This window comes from Xiphophorus couchianus, chromosome 20 (genome assembly GCF_001444195.1).
Source record: "Xiphophorus couchianus chromosome 20, X_couchianus-1.0, whole genome shotgun sequence".
NCBI classification, from domain to species: domain Eukaryota; kingdom Metazoa; phylum Chordata; class Actinopteri; order Cyprinodontiformes; family Poeciliidae; genus Xiphophorus; species Xiphophorus couchianus.
Genome location: NC_040247.1, coordinates 1727442 through 1747600, shown reverse-complemented (window position 1 = coordinate 1747600; position 20159 = coordinate 1727442). Strand labels below are relative to the sequence as shown.

At 37.2% G+C, this 20159-nt stretch overlaps 1 protein-coding gene across 11 annotated transcripts in view; it reads right to left on the bottom strand.

Annotated features, from left to right (window-relative positions):
* Window positions 1–20159, bottom strand: part of ptprt (protein tyrosine phosphatase receptor type T) — a 319822-nt gene that overhangs the window by 132328 nt on the left and 167335 nt on the right. For all 11 annotated transcript variants that reach the window (XM_028003113.1, XM_028003117.1, XM_028003114.1 and 8 more), the window contains exons 12-14: window positions 7601–7802; window positions 4603–4705; window positions 1793–2069 (exon numbers count right to left, since the gene is read on the bottom strand). In XM_028003113.1, coding sequence (XP_027858914.1) covers window positions 1793–2069; window positions 4603–4705; window positions 7601–7802 — 582 coding nt within the window. The remainder of the gene's footprint in view (window positions 1–1792; window positions 2070–4602; window positions 4706–7600; window positions 7803–20159) is intronic.

Genomic DNA, 20159 nt, shown 5'->3' with positions numbered 1-20159 from the left:
TTTATTAAAAATGTTTATTGTCAATTGCACTATTTTTAGCTATACATTGAAATTGTCATAAATCATTCATTGTCATCAACCTGCTGGGGAACTACAGATAAAAATTAGCCTCTTTGGCAAAATCTGGGATACTTAGGTGATCTATTCATTATCTTCCTTATAAAATAAATAAATTCTTAGTTTCCTGCAGGTATAAATATTCTTTTAATGTCTTTTTAATGTATTGCTTTTTTTTAAGTTATTTTTAAGTCTGTAAAATTTTTAAAAAGTGTTTCTTTAAGTTGTCTTTTCATACCTTCATTTAACCAGTAAAATAAAAAAATGCATGGTCACTATGAGGCATTGCTGCAGAGTTAATTAATCAATTTAATCATTTATCCAATGCTGCTGGATGCTCAATAAGGAGGAGTGATTGTTGCAAAGTTAATGACTTTGGATTTCATCATCAGATGGATTTCCTTTAGTAGAAAACTTTTTTCAACTTGAATAATAAACTGACTTCAGCTGCAGATTGTTTTCTAGGATTTAATCAGAATGTATGTAATTGATAATGAATCCATCTATGGGATGTGATTGAAATAACTACCTGTGTGTACAAATTGGATGTTTTCTGAAAAGTGCTTTGAGACTAAATTTTGCAGTGTATGAGTATCTCAACTGATTTGAAACTGAAGGATTTCTCATTTTGTTTCTTATTCATAAAAGACTAAAGAAAAAGAATAACTATGAAAGTTACGTTTCAGTCTTGTTGACTATTTTACAGTTTGCACAACAATATATTGAGAGTGGCATTTAAACAATTTTCTAAACATTTAGAGATAATATTCATTCCCCTTCTTGGGAAATTATTTGATAATCAGCTAATATTAAAAAATATATCAGTCTGAAATGTTTTGACACAACATGTGTTGTAACCCTGCTAGTTAAAATGTTAACTCCAAACCAGTAAACATGAACATTAGTTCTGCTAATGCTTAAACATTTTACCATCATAGTATTTATCTGGAGCTAATGCTGAAGCTCTAAGTTCATCAATGTTGGCACAAGAGTTGATGACACCACATGTGCTACAACATAATACATCAACTTCAACAGGATCAAATTTGCTATTGCATATCTGCCTGTATCATTGTGCATCAGGTGATTCTTTGGAACTGATTTTTTATTCCTGTTTCCACTTTTACAGTGTAGGGTTGCAAACTCTGTTGCTAATTTTGCCTAATTGACCCAATAGGGCTTCCGTCAGGAAGCAGGTAGAACATCTATAGATTTCAAACTGTTTACTGAAGAACTGCAGGCTGCAGTTATACAGCGTTGCATTCTGGGTACAGAATAAACATTTCTGAACTGCATCATAGGTGGAGAACATGAGGAAACTGAACTTCAAAATAGCAGTATGAATATAATCGTTAATAACCAAAACTTCAACACAGATGGTGAACTTTATTCAACTGAAATTTTTCAAAACAACATGATAAATTAGCACTTTGCAAATAACATGGAACAGTTAATTTAGGGGAAGCTAATTATGCTAAATGTTTTCAAAGTTTGGAACTAATGCTAAAGAACTACACAAAAACAATTAGGCCTGCTATTAGCACATAAGCAGATTAGCAAAAGTGCAAATCTGCTTATGTGAACTCACTAAACTCAGGTTCTCCACATTTTTATGTTTTGGTCTGAATTATAGACAAAATTTTCCAATTAAATGTCAAATTTGTTTTAAATCTTGCAAGGAAAAATAGGGCCTCAATTCTCAGCTTACTAATGAATCCAACAAGTCCAGACTCACCCCATTGGCTCTGCTCATAGCCTGGAAGTAGATGCTGTAGCTCTTGGCTGGTGACAGCGGAGGGTTCCAGAAACCGCAGTAGCTCTTGTTGTCTCCCACTGTGAATGGCTGAACCACCGTGAGACTGGACGGTGGAAGATCAGCAGCCATGTAGTACGCAGAGTTGAGGATGGAGGCGTTGCGGAAGCTGAACGGGGCAGAAAAGCACTCCGGAGCTTCAGAGGCGGCACGCCGACTTTTAGACTTCCTCTCTTCCTTCACAACAAGCTGGTAGGAGCTGGAAAAATAAAGAAACGGTTGTAGATACTCTTCTACAAATGTTTCAACAAATCAATCAGCAAATCATTACTGTAAAGCATCACTAATGTACAAAACTACTCATACAGTCTGAATTTCTTCATATTTTCATCTCTAAGCAGTTATTTTGTCATTCATTAAAGAGTGGTACTAACTCAATTATTAAAATCTTCGAGAAGATTAACTTTGTCTTTTCTTAAATTTTTGAGAGGTTTCTATTTTGGGAGAGATGTGTCTTTGTATTCGACTTTAAAGGTGACCTTTTATGATTAAAATATATCTATGGGTGACACAAAGTTGAGTCTGTTCAGTTCTTCCTATTTTGAACTCCTTTCAGAATGAGTAGTTTTAGGGCCTCTGTCACTTTAAATCCAAATATGCTGCTCAACATTTACATTTGTACACGAAAATGATTTCAGACAGATGCGCAATTAGATACCTATGCATCTTTGAAAAGCAGAAGTGGGGCCTCCTGCACAGCCAATAAGAACGCAGAAAATGGTTCCTGGATGTTAATATAGATATTCATTGTTTTTGAAGCTCACTTTTGAATTTCCTAATAAAAAATTAGGTCTAACATGCTTTTTAGAGATTGAGAAAGTTATGGATAGAAAGCAGGTTTGGTCAGCTAATGAACAGTAATGGATGTGTGTGCATGCTAACAGGTGTGCATGTACTTGTATGTGCTTCAGCAAGTGTGCTTGTGTGTATCTGAACAGTTGTAGTGATGTTTCTACTCTTAAATGTGCTTCGGTCTGTGTGTGTGTGTGTGTGTGTGTGTGTGTGTGTGTGTGTGTGTGTGTGTGTGTGTGTGTGTGTGTGTGTGTGTGTGTTTCCATTGTGCTCTGAGAGGCCCCTATGAATGGTTGAGGGGCTCCTTCAGCGGTCAGGACAAATGCAGCGGCCCTCTGCAATTACCTCCATCCTCCACGCCAAGAACTCACTTCACAATTATACACAATTAGGGAAATGTATGTTCCTGTGAAGGGGGCCGCGGCCAATTATCCCCAGCTCCCGTTTGGCAGCTTTCATAAAAATAATTGCTGATGACCAAAGATGAGTCTCTCCCGATGTCACGTTCTGTACCCTTTTTACCGTTCTGGCTGAATATCCATTTCAAATTAAAGCCTTTTAGAGGCTGCAGAAAATATGAAGGAGGACAGAAAAAGAAGCAGGTAGTTAATTCACTCAGAGAGAGAGAAATTTTCATATTACTTTATAGTTGCAGATTTCTTTTTTGTAGGAAAGTAACTTTAGATTATTCAAAAGTTACCTACTCACAATTTTAAAAAATGTTCTAAAAAAATTTAACTCAGATGCAATGCTACTTGAAAAGCGATTTGCCGTGTCTTGCAAATATAGTATATTAAAGTATATTAAAATATGCAATTATGAATGTTTTTTTATAAGTTTCAAGTATTTGTGTTAATATCAGAATTAAAATTCTATTAAAATTCATGGACTGTAAGTGAAGTTAGTAAATTTCATATACTTCAATCATTTTGGAAAAATACAACTTTGTTTATTTGGGCAATAAACAAAAACATTAAGCCGTCTATATTGTGTATGAGGGATATTTGCTGTGTGATAAATCAGAAAATATGGAATAAGGTTCATGGAAGTTTCAACAATTGGTCACTTTTTTTCTTTTCATTCAGTCGAAAAATTTTACCTGTGTTGATCCTCAAGGACATCCAACATAACTTTCTAAAGCAAGTAGAGTCAAATTTGATTCTCCAACTGAGCCTCAAATGAAAATATGTTTGCAAGAATATAAGAAAAGATGAATGACATAACACCAACTGTTACCCTCCAAACACATTTAAGTTAATAAGTCCTTATCCTACTCACTGGTTTATTATATTTAATAACCGTAAAGTAAATTTCTCTTATTCCGTAAATCTGGGTAATACAGTACTCACTTTTTGTTTTTACATTTTTACCTTTTTGTCCATCACTTTGCTGTTAATTCACCTGGATTTGCACACTGATGAGCAATATAGGATATCTCTTTTCTATTCAACTTTCCAAATAATTAATTGCTTCCAAATCAAGGTCACATTTATTATTCATATGAATCAGTGTCTTACTTTAACAATAAGGTTTATTTCTTTAGACAAGCTGTGGGTGAAAAGCTTGAAAATGAAAACTTGAAATAACAGTCATTTTGAATTCTGTCATGTTCTCTCTGAATTATGTCTTCATACAGTGGAAACTAAAAGGTTTAAGGCCAGAAGTGACTAATGATCATGTGTTTCACTGACAAATTTGGTTGAAAAAAATTGCTCTCCTTCTCTGGGTTCCTTTGCATACAAATTGGACTTATATGTGTGGAATACTTTAATGACTGTAAAAGACGCCCTTGAGGAAGAAGAAAGTAGAGCAGGATGAAAAGAGAGCTTGGAGCAGAAAATGCAGAGAAGAGTAGGAAGGAAGTGGACTGTAAAATAGAGAGGGTGTGCGAAGATGAAGGAAAGAAACCGAGAAATAAAAGCAGATCTTCAGACATTTACCTGATTGGTGCTCCTCTGGACTGGGCAGGCTTCAGCAGGATGGTGATGGTCGTCTCCGTCTCATTGAGAGCCGTTTCTGATTCATACTCCGGCATCATGGGAGCTGAAATTAAACATTTCCAACAATAAAACGAGGATTAGTTCATGAACAATGACCAAACCAAGTCTAAATTATTTAAATTTGGCCAATAAACACAGTAAACATGACCAAATTCACCCTCATTTTCAAATTGCCATATTGTTGTACAATAAATTTCAAATTAAAACTTCCAGAAAGTTGTAACTTAGTGACATCATGAGTTTTATGGCTCAGAGCAGCAGGATCTCAGCTCTGTCTCTTTAATTCTCTCGTATCTGAGCAGCTTAACCCAAACATTTCTGTTTGCCACCTTTCACCGGTGTAGCCACTCCCAAGACAGGGCTTGTCACTCCAACACCTGAATAAAACACTGACGTCTCCTCTGATTGGCTGACAGACGATGAGCGTTAGCGCCGTGGCAGAATTATAACCATATTTTACTGTTTAATCTGTTGCTGCCATAATTTTGAGTACCTTATTTCGTGAACAAGCTTATTCACTGTGATTTTAATTAAATTCCTTAATTAATGGAAAGACCACAATTGTACATTTGCGGGGGGTTTGTCATTAGCAGAAAATCAACAAAGATCCGTATATGTTTGTAATGGAAACACAGCTAGATTTGTGTAATATCACATTTAGTCTAAAAATATCTGGCGATGAAAAAGCTGTAAGGACAGGACCAATTCATCCAACCTCTTCTGTTCTGATTGAAGAAATCTCAAACAATTCATATTGGTTTCATACATTTTGGAAGAAGAAAACAGTTTAATGCGTCTCCCTGTTATAGTCTCAAACTTTGGATTACTTTGTTACGGCGTTCCAGTTTCATATCGTGATCACAGTAATCCCATCAGGAGCTGAAAAATGCAATGAAAAGACAGATGAATGTTTCACTGTGAGACACTTTATAGCGCGGCCTGGTTTTAATTTCACATCTGTCACAGCCTTATACTGAAGGTGCAGCATCAAATGTCTGAGTGAAACAGCAACACTTGGGATTGTTACGACACGGAGGTTATTAACACAAATCCACCCCCCACCACCTCTTTCTCATCTGTCCATCCATCTTCATCTTTCTGCAGCTTCTAATTTAAAATCTCGCTGTTCGTTGGACCCCGAATGAGATAATGAAGATTAAGGATGGCGTGACATTTGGAAGGAGACATATCTTTTATGTGTGGATGGCACATATTTTTTTTCTACTTGTATCAAGATGTTGTTAAGATTAGTAGGAATGATTGAAGGAAGGAGGCTCAGTGGAAAGGTCACGCTAAAAATCCCTGCGGGTGTTGACAGAAAGGACAATGTTTGGAACAAGCCGGCGACACGTGGAACTAAACTCAGCTTAATCTGTGGAAGAACTGAAGACTCGACTTAATATTGACAGGAAAGTTTAATACATTAACTAAATTTAAGAGTTTATGTCCAGTTTCCAGTTTAAAAAAAAAAAAGACACTTTAGAACATTTTCAGAAAGAATTACTGAACTACTGTAAGGACTGATTTTATGTTCTCACTGCACAAATTTCACATCTGAATATCTGTGAAAACAATGCAGGATTTCTAATCACTATAAGATCTACTAATGCGCTAATAATAGCAGAGCTAATTTTTTTGTGTAGCACTTTAGCATTTTTGCTCATTTTAAAAACGTTTGACGCATTTAGCTTCTCCTAAATTAATTTTCTGGAATAAATTCTAAAGTGAAGATTTACTCTGGATTTTTGTAAACTTTCAGTTGATCAAAATTCATCATCTGGGTTCAAGATACATTCCTATCCATGCTGTTATTTTGAAACAGGTGATTCTGTTTCCTTTCGACATGTAAACATCATTTGGTGTAGCAAATTATGTTTATGCATCATAAAATAGTTTAGAAGCTACTGATGCTCTGCATACTTTATGAACAAATCCCAATGAGCCAAAATCAGCAATAGAGTCAGAAAATCTCGACAACTATAAAAAAACTGAAACCCGAGTTAAAATTCTGTTCCAAAGAATCACAGGTAGGTGTGCAACAGGTAAATTGACCTTGTTGAGGAGGATTTTCTATGCTGTGTAATTGACACATGGTGGGTATCAACAGGAATAAGTTCAGCGCTTTAGCACTAGCTTCTGCTAATGTTAGCAGCCAGTAATGCTCTAGCTATAGCAGAACTAATGTTTATGTTTAGTGGTTTAGGGTTAACCCCCACCACTGTTTAATCATTTCACACACTTGGGACATGACAGGTAACTAACTCGTTATCTGCAGAAGTAGACAGTTTCTGTACAAAAACATAGTAAATGAATTAAAATTGATTGTACTTTTGTCATTTATGTCAATTTAGTATACTTGATAAGCAGCAACAAAGCAGCAGCTTGTCCTAAATGTCATTCAAGTTTTTATTTTTAGGAAGCAACTGACAGAGCAACAGTGAAGAAAAGTAAAATAGACAGAAATAAGAAAAAGGAATAAAAACAAGAAAGCAAATGGAAATCTAAAAACAATGAGTAGAATGAGAAAGACTGAGTCAGATATAAAAGGCAAAGAGATTCACAAACAAAAGAGCTTTTATGGTGTTATCAGTCACTCGCCCATTAAAATCACAAAGGACAACCTTCTACAAACAGCGTGAAGAAAAATGGAGAAGTTCTGTGATTCTTATGTAGAAATGTCGTATTACGGTTTGGTTTGCTTGTTTCTGCTTCTTAGTGACGCCACTGACATTTTATGTTGACTGATATAAAAAGGATTACAAATGGAGAGAAAATGTCATAAAGCTGCCAGTCAGTCAAACAAAAACAGAGACAGACTCATTCAGAGAGAAAGAGGCTGACGTGTTGACTCAACAGTGGCTGGAAAAATTAGGCTGCAGTGATGAGCACAGAAAAAAAAATCAACCCAAAGGGGACAAAGACAGAAAGAAAAGTTTACCTGCGATCTTTGTGGTAATGCGGGTGGTGACGGGCGGACCGAAGCCCTTGTTGGTGGAGGCTTTCAGGGTGAAGAAATAGGTGGTTCCAGGGTAAAGGCCGACAAACAGATGATGGGTCTCGTTCCTCAGCTTGAACACTCGTCCCCTCTGGGTCGTCAGGTCAGCACTGGGATCCAGGGAGCTCAGGGCCTTGTATGTGATCTGAAGACAGAAACAGGGACTTTTTATTGTGTTTGCAGTTCTTTTCTCTTTATTTTTACACTAGATTTAAGATGGCATCTTAGGATGCTGGAAAGGTTTGGTCATTTTGAAGAAAAGACACAATATTCCACATCACGTTATCTGGAAATCAGATATTTTAATGAATTATTTGTCAAATAGAATAAACATTAACAACTCTTTAGAACTGGGATGATTCTAAAATCTGTCTGTTCTAACTGCACTTCATAAGTGCGATAGTTATTAGTTATTTTTATAAAGTTAGCCAGAGAACTAGAATAAAAATATTTGCATTTCTTTTCAGATTCTGACAAAATAATTCACTTTTACCAACTCATATTTTATTCTTTAAAAGGTAAAACATCAAAAGAAAGCTGGACCTTAGATACATATTTGATTTTCTTCATGTTTGATTCTCTGCTGAAAACAATCAGCAACCATCATTGTTTAATGTCCAGCCACCTCTAAGTGTCACGTCAAAGCAAACCCACTAAATCAATCTTGAGGTATTAAATTGGCTGTTAAAACATCTCACTGATCAATTTTGGAGTTAAAGTGGTGTTAGCTATTTACAGCAGGTCAGTGCGTCTCCACATGATCTCCACTCTGACAATGAAGCCGATTGAACAAATCGACCCAGTCGACTAAACCGTCAGAAATGCTTCAGCGGTACTTTTAAAAGAACTGTCAATGTCGCTGCTTTTGGCGACTTTCCACACATCAATGATTCCACGCATGGACACGGTCAAACATGCATGTGTAACACCAGAGGACAGCAGCTGCTGTGAATGGTAGTGAACACCAGAACTACTGACTGGGGGGTAAAAGAGCCTTTCAACACATTTCAACAAAGTGCATGTGTCAGTATGAGAGCGTCTCAGGCTGACTTGCAGATCTACATAACTGGAGCAATTAGGTGGCAGCAGGGTGGTGCTCCTAAATAAACCCTTCAATAAAAAACATTCTCCAATAATCTGAGCAAAATACATTAAACTTTGGACATTAAACAAATGAACTAAACCTCGTGTTCTTTATTGTTCGAAGCTTTTTATCTAAAATGGCTCTCAGGCTTTTGATTATGGGATGTTTATGACACAAAGCTAGAAGTTTCTACCTATTTATGCTTGCATTTGTTTTTGAAATGTATAGAAAATACTACCAAGTCTGAGATTTTTTTTAATGTATGTAACCTTAATTTAACCAGATATAATCTCTTTCTCAAGAGAGACCTGGCCACGACAAGCAGCAACACATAGACAATTACAAATAGTTAAACCAATTAGTAAAATCTAGAACAGTAGTTCCCAAAATTGGGGTGGGGGCCCCATCTGGGATCACAAATATTTTCATCAAAACAGCAACATTTGTTCCATCTCCAGCTGCTGTGGTCAAACACTGCACTGCACTGAGTCAAACCAGCCAAACCCTTTGACCACCTGTTCCCCTCCTCACCTGGGGGGGCGCTGCACCAAGAACTACTGAAGGAAACAACACAAAAACCTCTAAAGAAGAAGCTGAGCGCAACTTCTTTCTTCACCAAATGGAGGCGTCAGATTTATTCTTTGTTTACATGCCAAATCAAAAAAGTGACAGGAAGTGAAAGTTTCTGCACAATAATAGTAAAGAAACCTGAACTGCTGCAGAAGAGTTCAAACCGATGTCAAATCTGAATGAACTAAAAACAGAAAACATAAGCATCAATACCTGCTAGTAAATGACAAAACGACAGCATTATTATGGCAGTGGTGTACATTTTAAGTTGAATGACACTGCAAATGAGCTTGGGTTAGAAATATTGTTACCATCCATAAGAGAATAAGTTCAATATTCATGTCTATTACACCAACTTCACCAACCTTACTGGATTGGACTTTAATTTTATTTCAATTTAGTCCATAATGCCACCCAGAAAATATTTCTTCTACATGTGCCTGATAAATTACATTAAATAAACAGAAAGTGGGAAAGGTTTGGCCAAAGTAATACTAATAAGTCAAGATATGAAGATTACAGTGACTGAGCAGAGACTCCATAATCCCAAGTTACATCATTTACAATATCATTTAAATACACAAAATGACAACAAAAAGTTCATGAAAGGATGACGAAATCATTGCAGAAGGTTCAGGAATGGACTGAAAGTTACATTGAAAGCTTGAAAGAGCAAAATGAAAAGTGGCAACAAGTGATGTAGATGGATGTTGTGCAGTAAACGGGTAGCTGGGAGGCTGGAGGGGTGTGTGTGGGTGTTTGGTGGAGCGAGGCAGCAGCAGGACCATCTCAGCACTTCACACCCTTGGACGTCAGACGGGCTCTTGTCACTCCATTAACAGAGCCGAATGAAAAGCACCGACAGCTGGCTGCCTCACTTCAGCCGAGCCTGCAGGCTGGAACGCTGATGTGTGAACGTGTGACTGCATGGATGTGAGACAAGACAGAGGAGAACCGGACAGAACGCTGCTCAGAGAGAACGAAGAAATACAAAGAAAAAAATTATATATACGCATCATTATATATACATATATGTGTGATGATGTGATGATAAACATTTAAATACATTTTATAATAATTAATATTTTTTTGCCAAAGTTTTGTCTCTGTATTTGCTGTTTATACCTCCAAATCTGATCTTTTTTATTTTAGCCCTCGTCTCTCCCTGTGGTATTGAAGTTGCAGTTTTTTAAATATTTCATATTTGTTTCAGATTTCAGGTCTGTGCCTATATTTGAGGATAAAATATGTTGAAATAACTTCAGAGTTCTTTTGATTTTCAACAACTAGGTGTCCCAGCTGTACCTGAACGCAGCTGTTGAGAAAATCCCCTCTCCAACAGATATTCCTCTGACTTGCACTTTATATGATGGATGGTTGACAGATTTGGATGTCAGCTGATTTTTCTGTGATCTTTATATTCAAGCTTGACGTTTCAGGTGAGTAACTCAGTTAAGGGCAGAGCGAGATGAAAAATGCTGCCATAGAGTTCTGCTTCGCTCCATCTTTCTTTCTCCATCTGCATGAGAAACCTTAAAGGGACGGTATTATGTGAATCCTAAGTATATTTTACAGTACAATCAAGCAACTATGTTACCTCCAGTTGTTATAAAAATGCAAAATATAATCAAACATAACTTAAGATAAATTTGACTTTGTAATTTGATGTGTTGAAATTGGGCCTCTTTCTCTTTAAGAAGCTCCTGCTCTTTCCTGCACTTCGCCTTCAGGACATCATCACCACAGTGCTTCTCATTATGCCGTTTACAACCATTTCTTATGAGCGTTGGACTGAGACTGAGCTCAGCAGAAATGCAGTTCCACCAGGTGTTTGCTAATAGCTGCTGCTCTTACCAGAATTTAATATCTTAAGAGCTTTTCATAACATAGCATTTGCAGGCCTAAAATATTCAAAGGCCAATCCAAAAGCGTTTTAAACTTGCATTTGGTAAATTATTGAAATATTACAGTCTGAAGAAATGCACCACTCCCGACCACAAACAACAAAACAACCAATCAGAGCCAGGAGGAGGGTCTTAGTGCTGTCAATCAATCCCATGTACTCACTGCTCAATGTGCGTACATGGAAAATCATTCTCTGTCTGTAGTGGCTATGCTAACTAGCCTTAGCATGCACAACATGCTATGCTAGCTGTAGCATATCAAAGCACAATCCAAAGGGAGAATGGGCAACGCCACACAGAGGGTGATTGCCAGCGATAAGGCCTGCCTCCTGGCTCTGATTGGTTGTTAGCATTGAGAGAAGCTCAACTTTTTCCACTGATTTTCTGTCTCATACCATCCTGTCACGACACGGTGACAGTTTTAACAAAAATGTCAAAAGTAATTATATATATAAAAGCTACATACATACATTTATCCGCATATAATAAAACAAATTAAATATTTCAACTTCTTTTCTCTGACGCAAAACTATCCAAGTCCAAAGTTCTTGTTAAGCTGAAAAAAATTGCATTAAACCTTTAACCAATAGATGACAAAAGTGTAAAATGGAGCAGAGAGACTGACAGAGCAGGAGTCCTGACGTCTCCCCGGCTTTAAAGTTCGCCGACTGAATAATACATGGAGGATCAATAGCTATTTATACAGGCTGGGACTTAGGGGCTGGAACAATAAAATATCATCTATTTCATCTATGCTGCAGTTTTGGTTTGCACATCAATGGCCCTTATTTTATAAGTCATGAATGGCTCTATATTTTTATGGGCTTTGCTCTCTCCCTCTGTCTACAGTTTGCTCTTACCCTGCTCACTTTTTCCATCTTTTTCCAGGCTTAGTAAGAGGACAATCTTTCTTCATTTTATTACTCCTAATGGCATTTTCTCTTCCCATGTCTTTTCTCACACCATTTTCAATTCCTCCGCTTGCCCATTCTCTGCTATCTCTCCATCTTTCCACCATTTTTCTCCTCCTCCCTTTCTTCCTCTCTCCCTGGCTCCCTGTGGTTGATGTACTTCGAATCGGTAGAGCCGTAAAGCTCAGGTTGTTTTATTGGCCAATGAAAAGGCCGGCGCGCAATGGGATAGTGCATCTTGGGTAATAGAGTGTGCGTCTGTGGGGGATAACTCACCAGAGGGAAGGTGTGCTTATGTGTGGGTGTGTGTGATTGAATTAGTGGGCAGAAACGGAGGAGGGGAGGAACATAAATAGAGAATATGGAGGAAAAAATGGAAGAGTGGAGATAGTGAGCCAGATAAAAAAAAACACCTGAAAAGACTAAACGTTCTTACAAAGTGACAATACCAGTAGGTTGGATAAAAAGTATTTAGGTACCCTCAACAGATTCACGTAGATGGTCTGGAAGATTTCTAGTAGATTTATTGAATGTATTGTTAATAAAGTTTTCCAGAAGAAAAAGAAATCGTGTCGCCATTAAATGGACATTTAAAAGCCTTGTAAGCCCAAACTTATTTATAAATTCAAAAACAACCTAATGATGTTTTCACACCTGATAGTTTGGTAGAAAATCAGTTCAATTGGGGACCAAAACTGCAACGTTTGTTACATTTTCAGCTGTTGCGGTTCTCTTTCACACAACAGAGACAAACCAACCAAACACTTTAAGCAACTGGTTGCCCTTCTCGCCTGTGGGGGCGCTGCAACAAAAACGACACAAAAACCTCTGAAGAAGACGCTGAGGGCAACTTCCTACTTAAAGAAGTAAAAACAAGAAGGAAGATTTTAACGGTTGGGTGGTTTCTCTTATTTTTGGCTACAGATCATGAGCCATTTCTCCTGCTAGCGCTAAGCTAGCACATTTGTTGTGATTGTATTTACCCAGAATTCCCTGTGCTATACTTTTGTAGGCAGACTAGAGTTCGATTGAATTTGCATTCACACCTCTCCAAATGAACTGGACTTAATAGACAAATGAACTAAAGTTTCTGCACAATAATAGTAAACCAAAGTTTCATGCAAAAGGTTTATTAGCATGAACCTTTGGTTGTGTGTGAACCTAAATGCCCCTTCTATGAAATAAACCATAGCACCGTTATGGAAATCCAGTAAAACTGCTCATATTTCACAGATGATGACATCAGTGATCAAGAAATTACAGTACATGTTGTACCAATGCATAAAAAGACGAATACTGAGATTTAAAGTGTGGCTCATCACTGGTACTGTACAGCAACACTCAACTCTGCATGAAAAGCTTTTATCATTAATAAGCTCATCTTTTGTCTTTTCAGTGTATTCATTTACCTACCTGGAGTGTTTTGTCTGGTATTCATATTTTTCTGTCTCTACGTTTCAATAATTTTTCATCAGTCCTGCTGAACGCTCTATAATATGCAGTGGAGAAGCACTTTCTATATTGTTTATGCATTTTATTTTATGCATATGCTGTAAAAACAGCCAAAGAAACTCTACTCATAAGAAGAAAACTGAGGTTTATGCAAATAATAATAATAAATAAATAAATAAATAATGCACTTAATTCAGCCTTTCAAACATAATATTTTTCATTGCTAAAGCAAAACCTCTGTTCAAGGTGATGATCTGAAAAAGGAAATAAGAACATCCAATAATCTACAGGGACATTCATCTCATAAGATCATATTCATAATATGCATGCTTTAAGTAATTTAACACTTTCTGTAAAAAAGAATAACTGTTAACAGCTAGATAAAAGATCATGTGAATGCAATAACTACGTCTTGTTAAAGGTTTTACAGGAAAGGACTTAGCCAATCTGACACTTTGTTTCTATTTGCTAGATAGTAATTTTAAAATCCACAGCTTGAAAAAAACAACAACCAAAAATATGAAACATAATGCAGTTTCAAAAACAAAGCCATCTTTCTGGATTTGGAAACTCCTCCATCTGTACCGTCATAGCTTATGCTACCAGAATTAGCATGCAGTCCTCATGTTGAAACGCTGCTTTAAAGCTCAGAATAGAGTATATATAACCTCCTGAACATCCTCTGTCTTCCTGTCCTCACCGGGGTGTGTGTGTGTGTGTGTGTGTGTGTGTGTGTGTGTGTGTGTGTGCGCGTTGACACCTCCTGACTCGCTCTCTAAGCTGCCAGCCACCTATTGTTTTAACTTGCTGCCGCTTTTAGAGGTTTCCATTTGGGACAGGCTGTTTCCAACATTCCCCAACGACTTCTCAAATGTTGAGACATTCTGGAGAATATGAGAAAGGAGGCAAAATAAAAAATAAAAAATTCCCCCCCCAAAAATGTCAGTCTTGTTGTCCTCCAACAAATACCAGAACTGAATAGTCCAACTAAAGTTTGACGAGTTCCGAGAATATATTATTTAAAAAAAGGTAGTGCTGTCACAATTGATTCAAAACTTTAACCAGATTAATCACACTCTTCATGCAAGGGAAACTTCACATAGATATGAACATGCAGGCTAGCAACGCAACACAAGAAAGTTGAAAAATGTTAAAGTTTTGTTGCCGTCTGCTTTCACTTTTCACTCTTGGTCGTTGAGCGCATCGCGTGCTGCTGGACTAGAGGTCTTCCTCTTGTCAAGGAGGGGTAACTCTTGTCTCTCTAAAAGGAGAGAGGCTTTTAGGTCAAACCAGTGGTTCAATTAATCTGATTTTATGTCACAACTTGTTAAAGTTTTCAGATTAACTGCATGCATCAACGCGTTAACAGCCCTAAAACAAAGACAACATACAAGATTCCAGAAAAGCTCCTGTATCTTGTCACTGAGAACCAAAGGGTTTCCATCGATATCAATAACCAACCATGAAGAAATCAAAGGACAGAAGCAGAGCTCACCCTGGAGAAGGTGATCAGAGTTGCTGCTGACAGTTTGACAGGAATCGGCCTAAATCGTCGTCCCAGCAACGATTGCTTGACATCCACACTGCAACTTCCTGCCAACTAAGTTAAGACGAGCGACAGCAGAGACGGGCGCTCGCCTCCTTGAAGCTGATGTAGGAACGTGAGCTCCTCTTGTCGCTCATTCCCACATTAAAGATGCTGCTGACGAGCTCCTCGTCACAGATCGACACTTCAGCTGAAGCGTGAAGCATTTTCTGTCGAATGTGTTACACTTAGGGGAAAGAAAACACGCACAGTGCTGACGTATCACTCATCTGTTTCTGTTCCTGTGTTTACTGATGAGTTGAGTCGTATAAGATCCCTCAATATCACCTGATAATAATAATAAGATTATTGTGTGATCTCTGGCCATTAGAAATCTCCCTCTTTAAAACATCCAGGACCTTTTAAAACATGCATTTAAAAAAATATTTTTGAATCTTTTTAGGCAGAATCTTAAATTCTGTCTTCCCTGACAAGAGGAAAGAAGAATTTAAACATAATCTAAAATGTTTTCACACTGCATTGCGTCCTGTTCCCGACCTGTTTTCCCCCCCGTCACCTGTGGGGGCGCTGCACCAGGAACGTCTGAAGAAAACGACACAAAAACAACTAAAGACGACACTGAAAGCAACTTCCTTCTTCACAAAATGTAAACAAACATGGAGTGGTGTCAGATTTGAATGGTTTTAGGATTCCTCTTTTGACCATGAGCCATTTCTTTCACTAACGCTACACCAAAAAAGAATTTGCTGTGGTTACATCTACCCAGAATGCCCTGCGCTGCAGTTCATCCATATGTGCATTCAAAAGAGGCCGAGGTTTTTAAGTGGATCAGGGGTTTATTTCTTTGGTGCGCATCAGAGTTTGATTGCACATTGACACTTTACCAAACACTTTACTTTCTAGAAAAATCACCTAGAGTTTGATTAAAGCAGGGCTGGTGTGAATGCAGCCTTACACTGAGACACTCAGGGGCCAAAAACAAAGCATGAATTTCTTTCATAGCAGACTGGAAAGAGCATGTTTTGTACAAAAAGACTAAGAGTAGGTCTGCATTTTAATGCTGCGTAAACACAAATGTAAAGGATTCTGCCTCCTTCTCATGCAAGAAGACACCATGTGTAATGGAGTAAAAACGGTCAAGGACCAAAACAGCAACTCTAAATATAGTTCATTGACTAAAATGAAACACAATACACAGAAAGAAAGTACAGACAGCGACAAAGGACAAAATTAAGAGTTTTGTGGTCCTCTTGGGTGTTCAATGTGGGCAGGGGGCCCATCACTAAAAGGCCCCTTTGTGATCAGAAGTGTCTTGTACAAGCTTATGATGTTTATCCCTAGCATTTTATTTGTTACTTTATTTGGTGTTTAGGCTTGTTATAAAACTACAGTGACTTAATAAGTTTATGTAACCAATTAAATGCATCCATGAAGAAGAAAATGCAATAAAAAGGTCAAAAACAGCTTGTAACTCTTAAATTAGAAGATCTGTTTTACACCAGACAAATAAAATAAAAACCTCTAATATGAGCTGTTGAGCTGCCATTAAAATGCATTTATTATAATAATCATGCTTTGTTGAGCTGTTGAGTGTTATATTTGTATTTCTGCAGTCTGTTTATGTGTATTCATTAGATGTGTTTACTAGCTCTGTCTGTAAAAGTCAAGCTCATATTTTTGTCATCATTAATCTTTGTTCTCGGTCAGTAAGAAGTGATAATTTGTCTTTAAAGGTTTCTGACAGGATTAAGAATTTAAACAACTTTCAAATCTCAACTGGAAATTATTTACATGAAGATTCCAGTTTGTAGTGAAAAAAGAGAACATTTGCTTTCAATTGTTCTGAAGTATTAATAGCTTCTAAAAATATGTTTTTAGAGAGTTGTTTGTTCTTCTAAAAATCCCTTTTTTAGAATAAATGTCCATTTACAGTAAGGAATAAGCTTGGTAAAGTAAGGGAAGGTCTATAAATTTAATTTAAAAAAAAAACATCTTACTTTAAAGCAGAATCATGTACAGTAATCTGAGTCAGCTAACGTTTTGCTTAATGATGAGGTTGGTCAGGTAGCCATAAGTTAATACTATTAATTCAAAATTGTAATATTTGATTGGAGTTTAACAGTAATCTTTAGAAAGTTTTTAATTACGTAAAATATTTTGGGTGAAATAGTACTCAAGTCAGTGATCATACTGTTGGATTTTATTTTTTTTCGTTTGCTTTTTTATTAAATATGTCAAAACTCACTTCAAAATGTCAAAAAAAACTTCAAAAGTAAAACGTTTATCACAAATAAACTACTTTTACAAATACATATTTAAATGCTTCAGTTTTCACAGTCCCTGTCTGATGATCACTTACTTTGACTTCTTTAACTCACCGTTTCATATCCAAAGCATCTTTATTTTGCGTTTTGCATGTCAGCCGGCGTCCCCTGCTGCTTTAAAAGTCAGTAGTGAGATCATCTCACCAATCCTGCTCTCCTGATAAAAAGCAATCTCTTTTATTCCCAGGAAAGAGCGATAAGGAGGGAGACTGACTTCACTAAATGTCTGCAGCTGCTACAGAAATCAACAGTTTAGAACAGAGAAACAGAAATAAATGTCAGGCTGGCTGCCGGTATTGATCTCTGTGATTGATTAAGGACTGCTTGAGGAGAGAGGAATGGGAGAGCAAAGTTATTCACACACCGGATCAGGCAGCAGCAGCTACTCACCGGACTAGTTGCCTGTTGCTTTACTGTGGTGGATTAAACGGTTTAAAGGTTTGTCAGCTAAATGCTCCCATTTCTCTTTTCCAGCCATGTCTTTAGACTTATTTTAGGCCAGATAAAAGTCATTCAAAATTTCAATCCACTCAATCATTTATTGTTGTCAAATTTTCCGAATGGCTCGGATGTGGTTAAAGTTTATCTGCTTGCTGTTTAGAGAGAGAAAGCAACAGATTTTTTAAAAAACCTTCCACCATATAGCAAGGAAGATGAGGTGCCTGCATTGTTTTTTGAGGCTGCAAACATACAGAACTTGAAACTTGATTATGGAATAATATCAGAAAGAAAATACTGTAGAGAAATTGAAGTTTCAGAAACTGAGAAAAGATGAAAAGTCACTGGTTCTTATGGTGGTTCCTCCTATTCTGAGGAGCCCAAAGGTTCACTGGTTTAATCAGACAAGCAGATGAGAATAGAGAAAGACACATGGTGGCATCAAAAACCAAAAGCATCAAAGAAAGGAATGAACTTGTAGTGGCCACATATTCATTTTTATCTACATAAATATTCAATTAAATTCAAATACCAAATCTTCTGAGGCGCTGTGGTGATGATGTGGGCAGAAAGTCAGGCAACAAATCTGAAAAAGCCTCAGGTTCTGCTTTTCAGTTCCACTGGGTTTTGGGGTCATAGTTCAGGTTTCATTTGATCTTTTCAGGTGCTAATCAGCTGCTCCCAGTTGTAAAAACAATACTTTGTTTTCCGGGTTATGGATCGTAACTGATTAAAAGTTAAACAGTTATGATTAACTTTTAAAAAACCAGAGGACATGCAATGTCTAAACCTGAAAAACGATGAGCGGACTACAAAAAGAAAAAAGCAGAACTAACGTAGCAGAGCTACTCCAAATGAGCAGCATAATCCTAAACACAATAATAATATTTTTGTTTTTGAGGTTCATATATTGTCTTATCACAGTGGTGGAAACACAGAGGGAAGGCAGAAAACAATCTCGACTCTTCAATGTACAAAACCTACAAATGGAAATGAAACTTTAAAGGAATAAATATTTTAATTAATATGCCTCTGTGTATTTCACAGGGTCAAAAGTTGAAATTATCATGTTACTTGTTGAACGTTCTCCGGTGAAGTTCCAAGAAAAATCATGAAACCCAAACTGTGTGTCTGAAACCTGCAACTATCTGTGACCCATTTAAGTTCAGAGTGATCACTCTGCTGAGTTATGTCAGAACAATGCAGCTCTTCTTTTTCCAAGCCCTTTTTTAAGTTCAATGAGAACTTTCTTTAAGGTTTCACTATAACAGACTTTTATTAATTAAGCTGTTTGTGTAGTTGTCTTGTGTTTCTCCAGTGCTGTGGGAGCGCTAACTAATAAACAGAGAATAGAAAATAACTTGTCAAAACACATCAAGGGGGTTTAAATGATTTGCATAGGTAACATAATTAGGAAAATGACCCACTACAGAATGACCTCCAATAATATGTAAACATTTTTTATGGCCTGGCTTCAGAAGAAACACCAGAGTCTCTAAGCAAGCAAGTGGTGCCTTCTAAATTAAGATGAAACAAAACAAAAACAGGAAAAAAAATAATCTTCCACTGGTCAAAACAAATCAGCAGAGCCATGATCTAATGATTCGCTTCACTGCTTTTTTTCCTAATCAATGTCAGCAGCAGCAGCAGCAGCGTCTGTTATGCAAGCAGGGATTCAGAAAAAAACTCTGCAGACAGCAGCAGGGAGGTAAACGTTAGCCTGGGAACCTGGGATGCTTCAGTGGTTTGATGCTGCAATCAGAGAAGGGATTGACAGGGTCATGATCTGAGCCAAGTGTGCTTCTGAGTGCTTCTCTGCTCTCGCTTCAGAAACTGGAGCTATCTGAGTATTATCTGAAAGGTCAGAGAGGGCAGGGGAAGACTGCAAAAACCCAGTTTAACCAGCGAGATAAAGGCTTTTACTGGAGCTGTCAAAGTTAACGCCTTAAAAGCATGTCATTAATATGAATATTTTAATGCGTTAATATTACATAATGCATAATTATAGGTTTGACACACAGGAATGAATGACAGAGAAAGATTAACTTTTACACAACAGCAGACAACAAAAGTTAAAAAGTTTACAACGTTCTTGTGTTGCATCATTAGTCTGAATTTGAATTTCACCTGCATGAATTACGCCGGTCACTCAGCTGGATGAGGATAAGCAGCGTTCATGTCATCCTACAACTTCCATATGAAATAAATGCAGAGAGACGATTCTAAATTAACGTTTAAAACAAAGCGGCTTCCTTTAAACCTTCCTGAATATA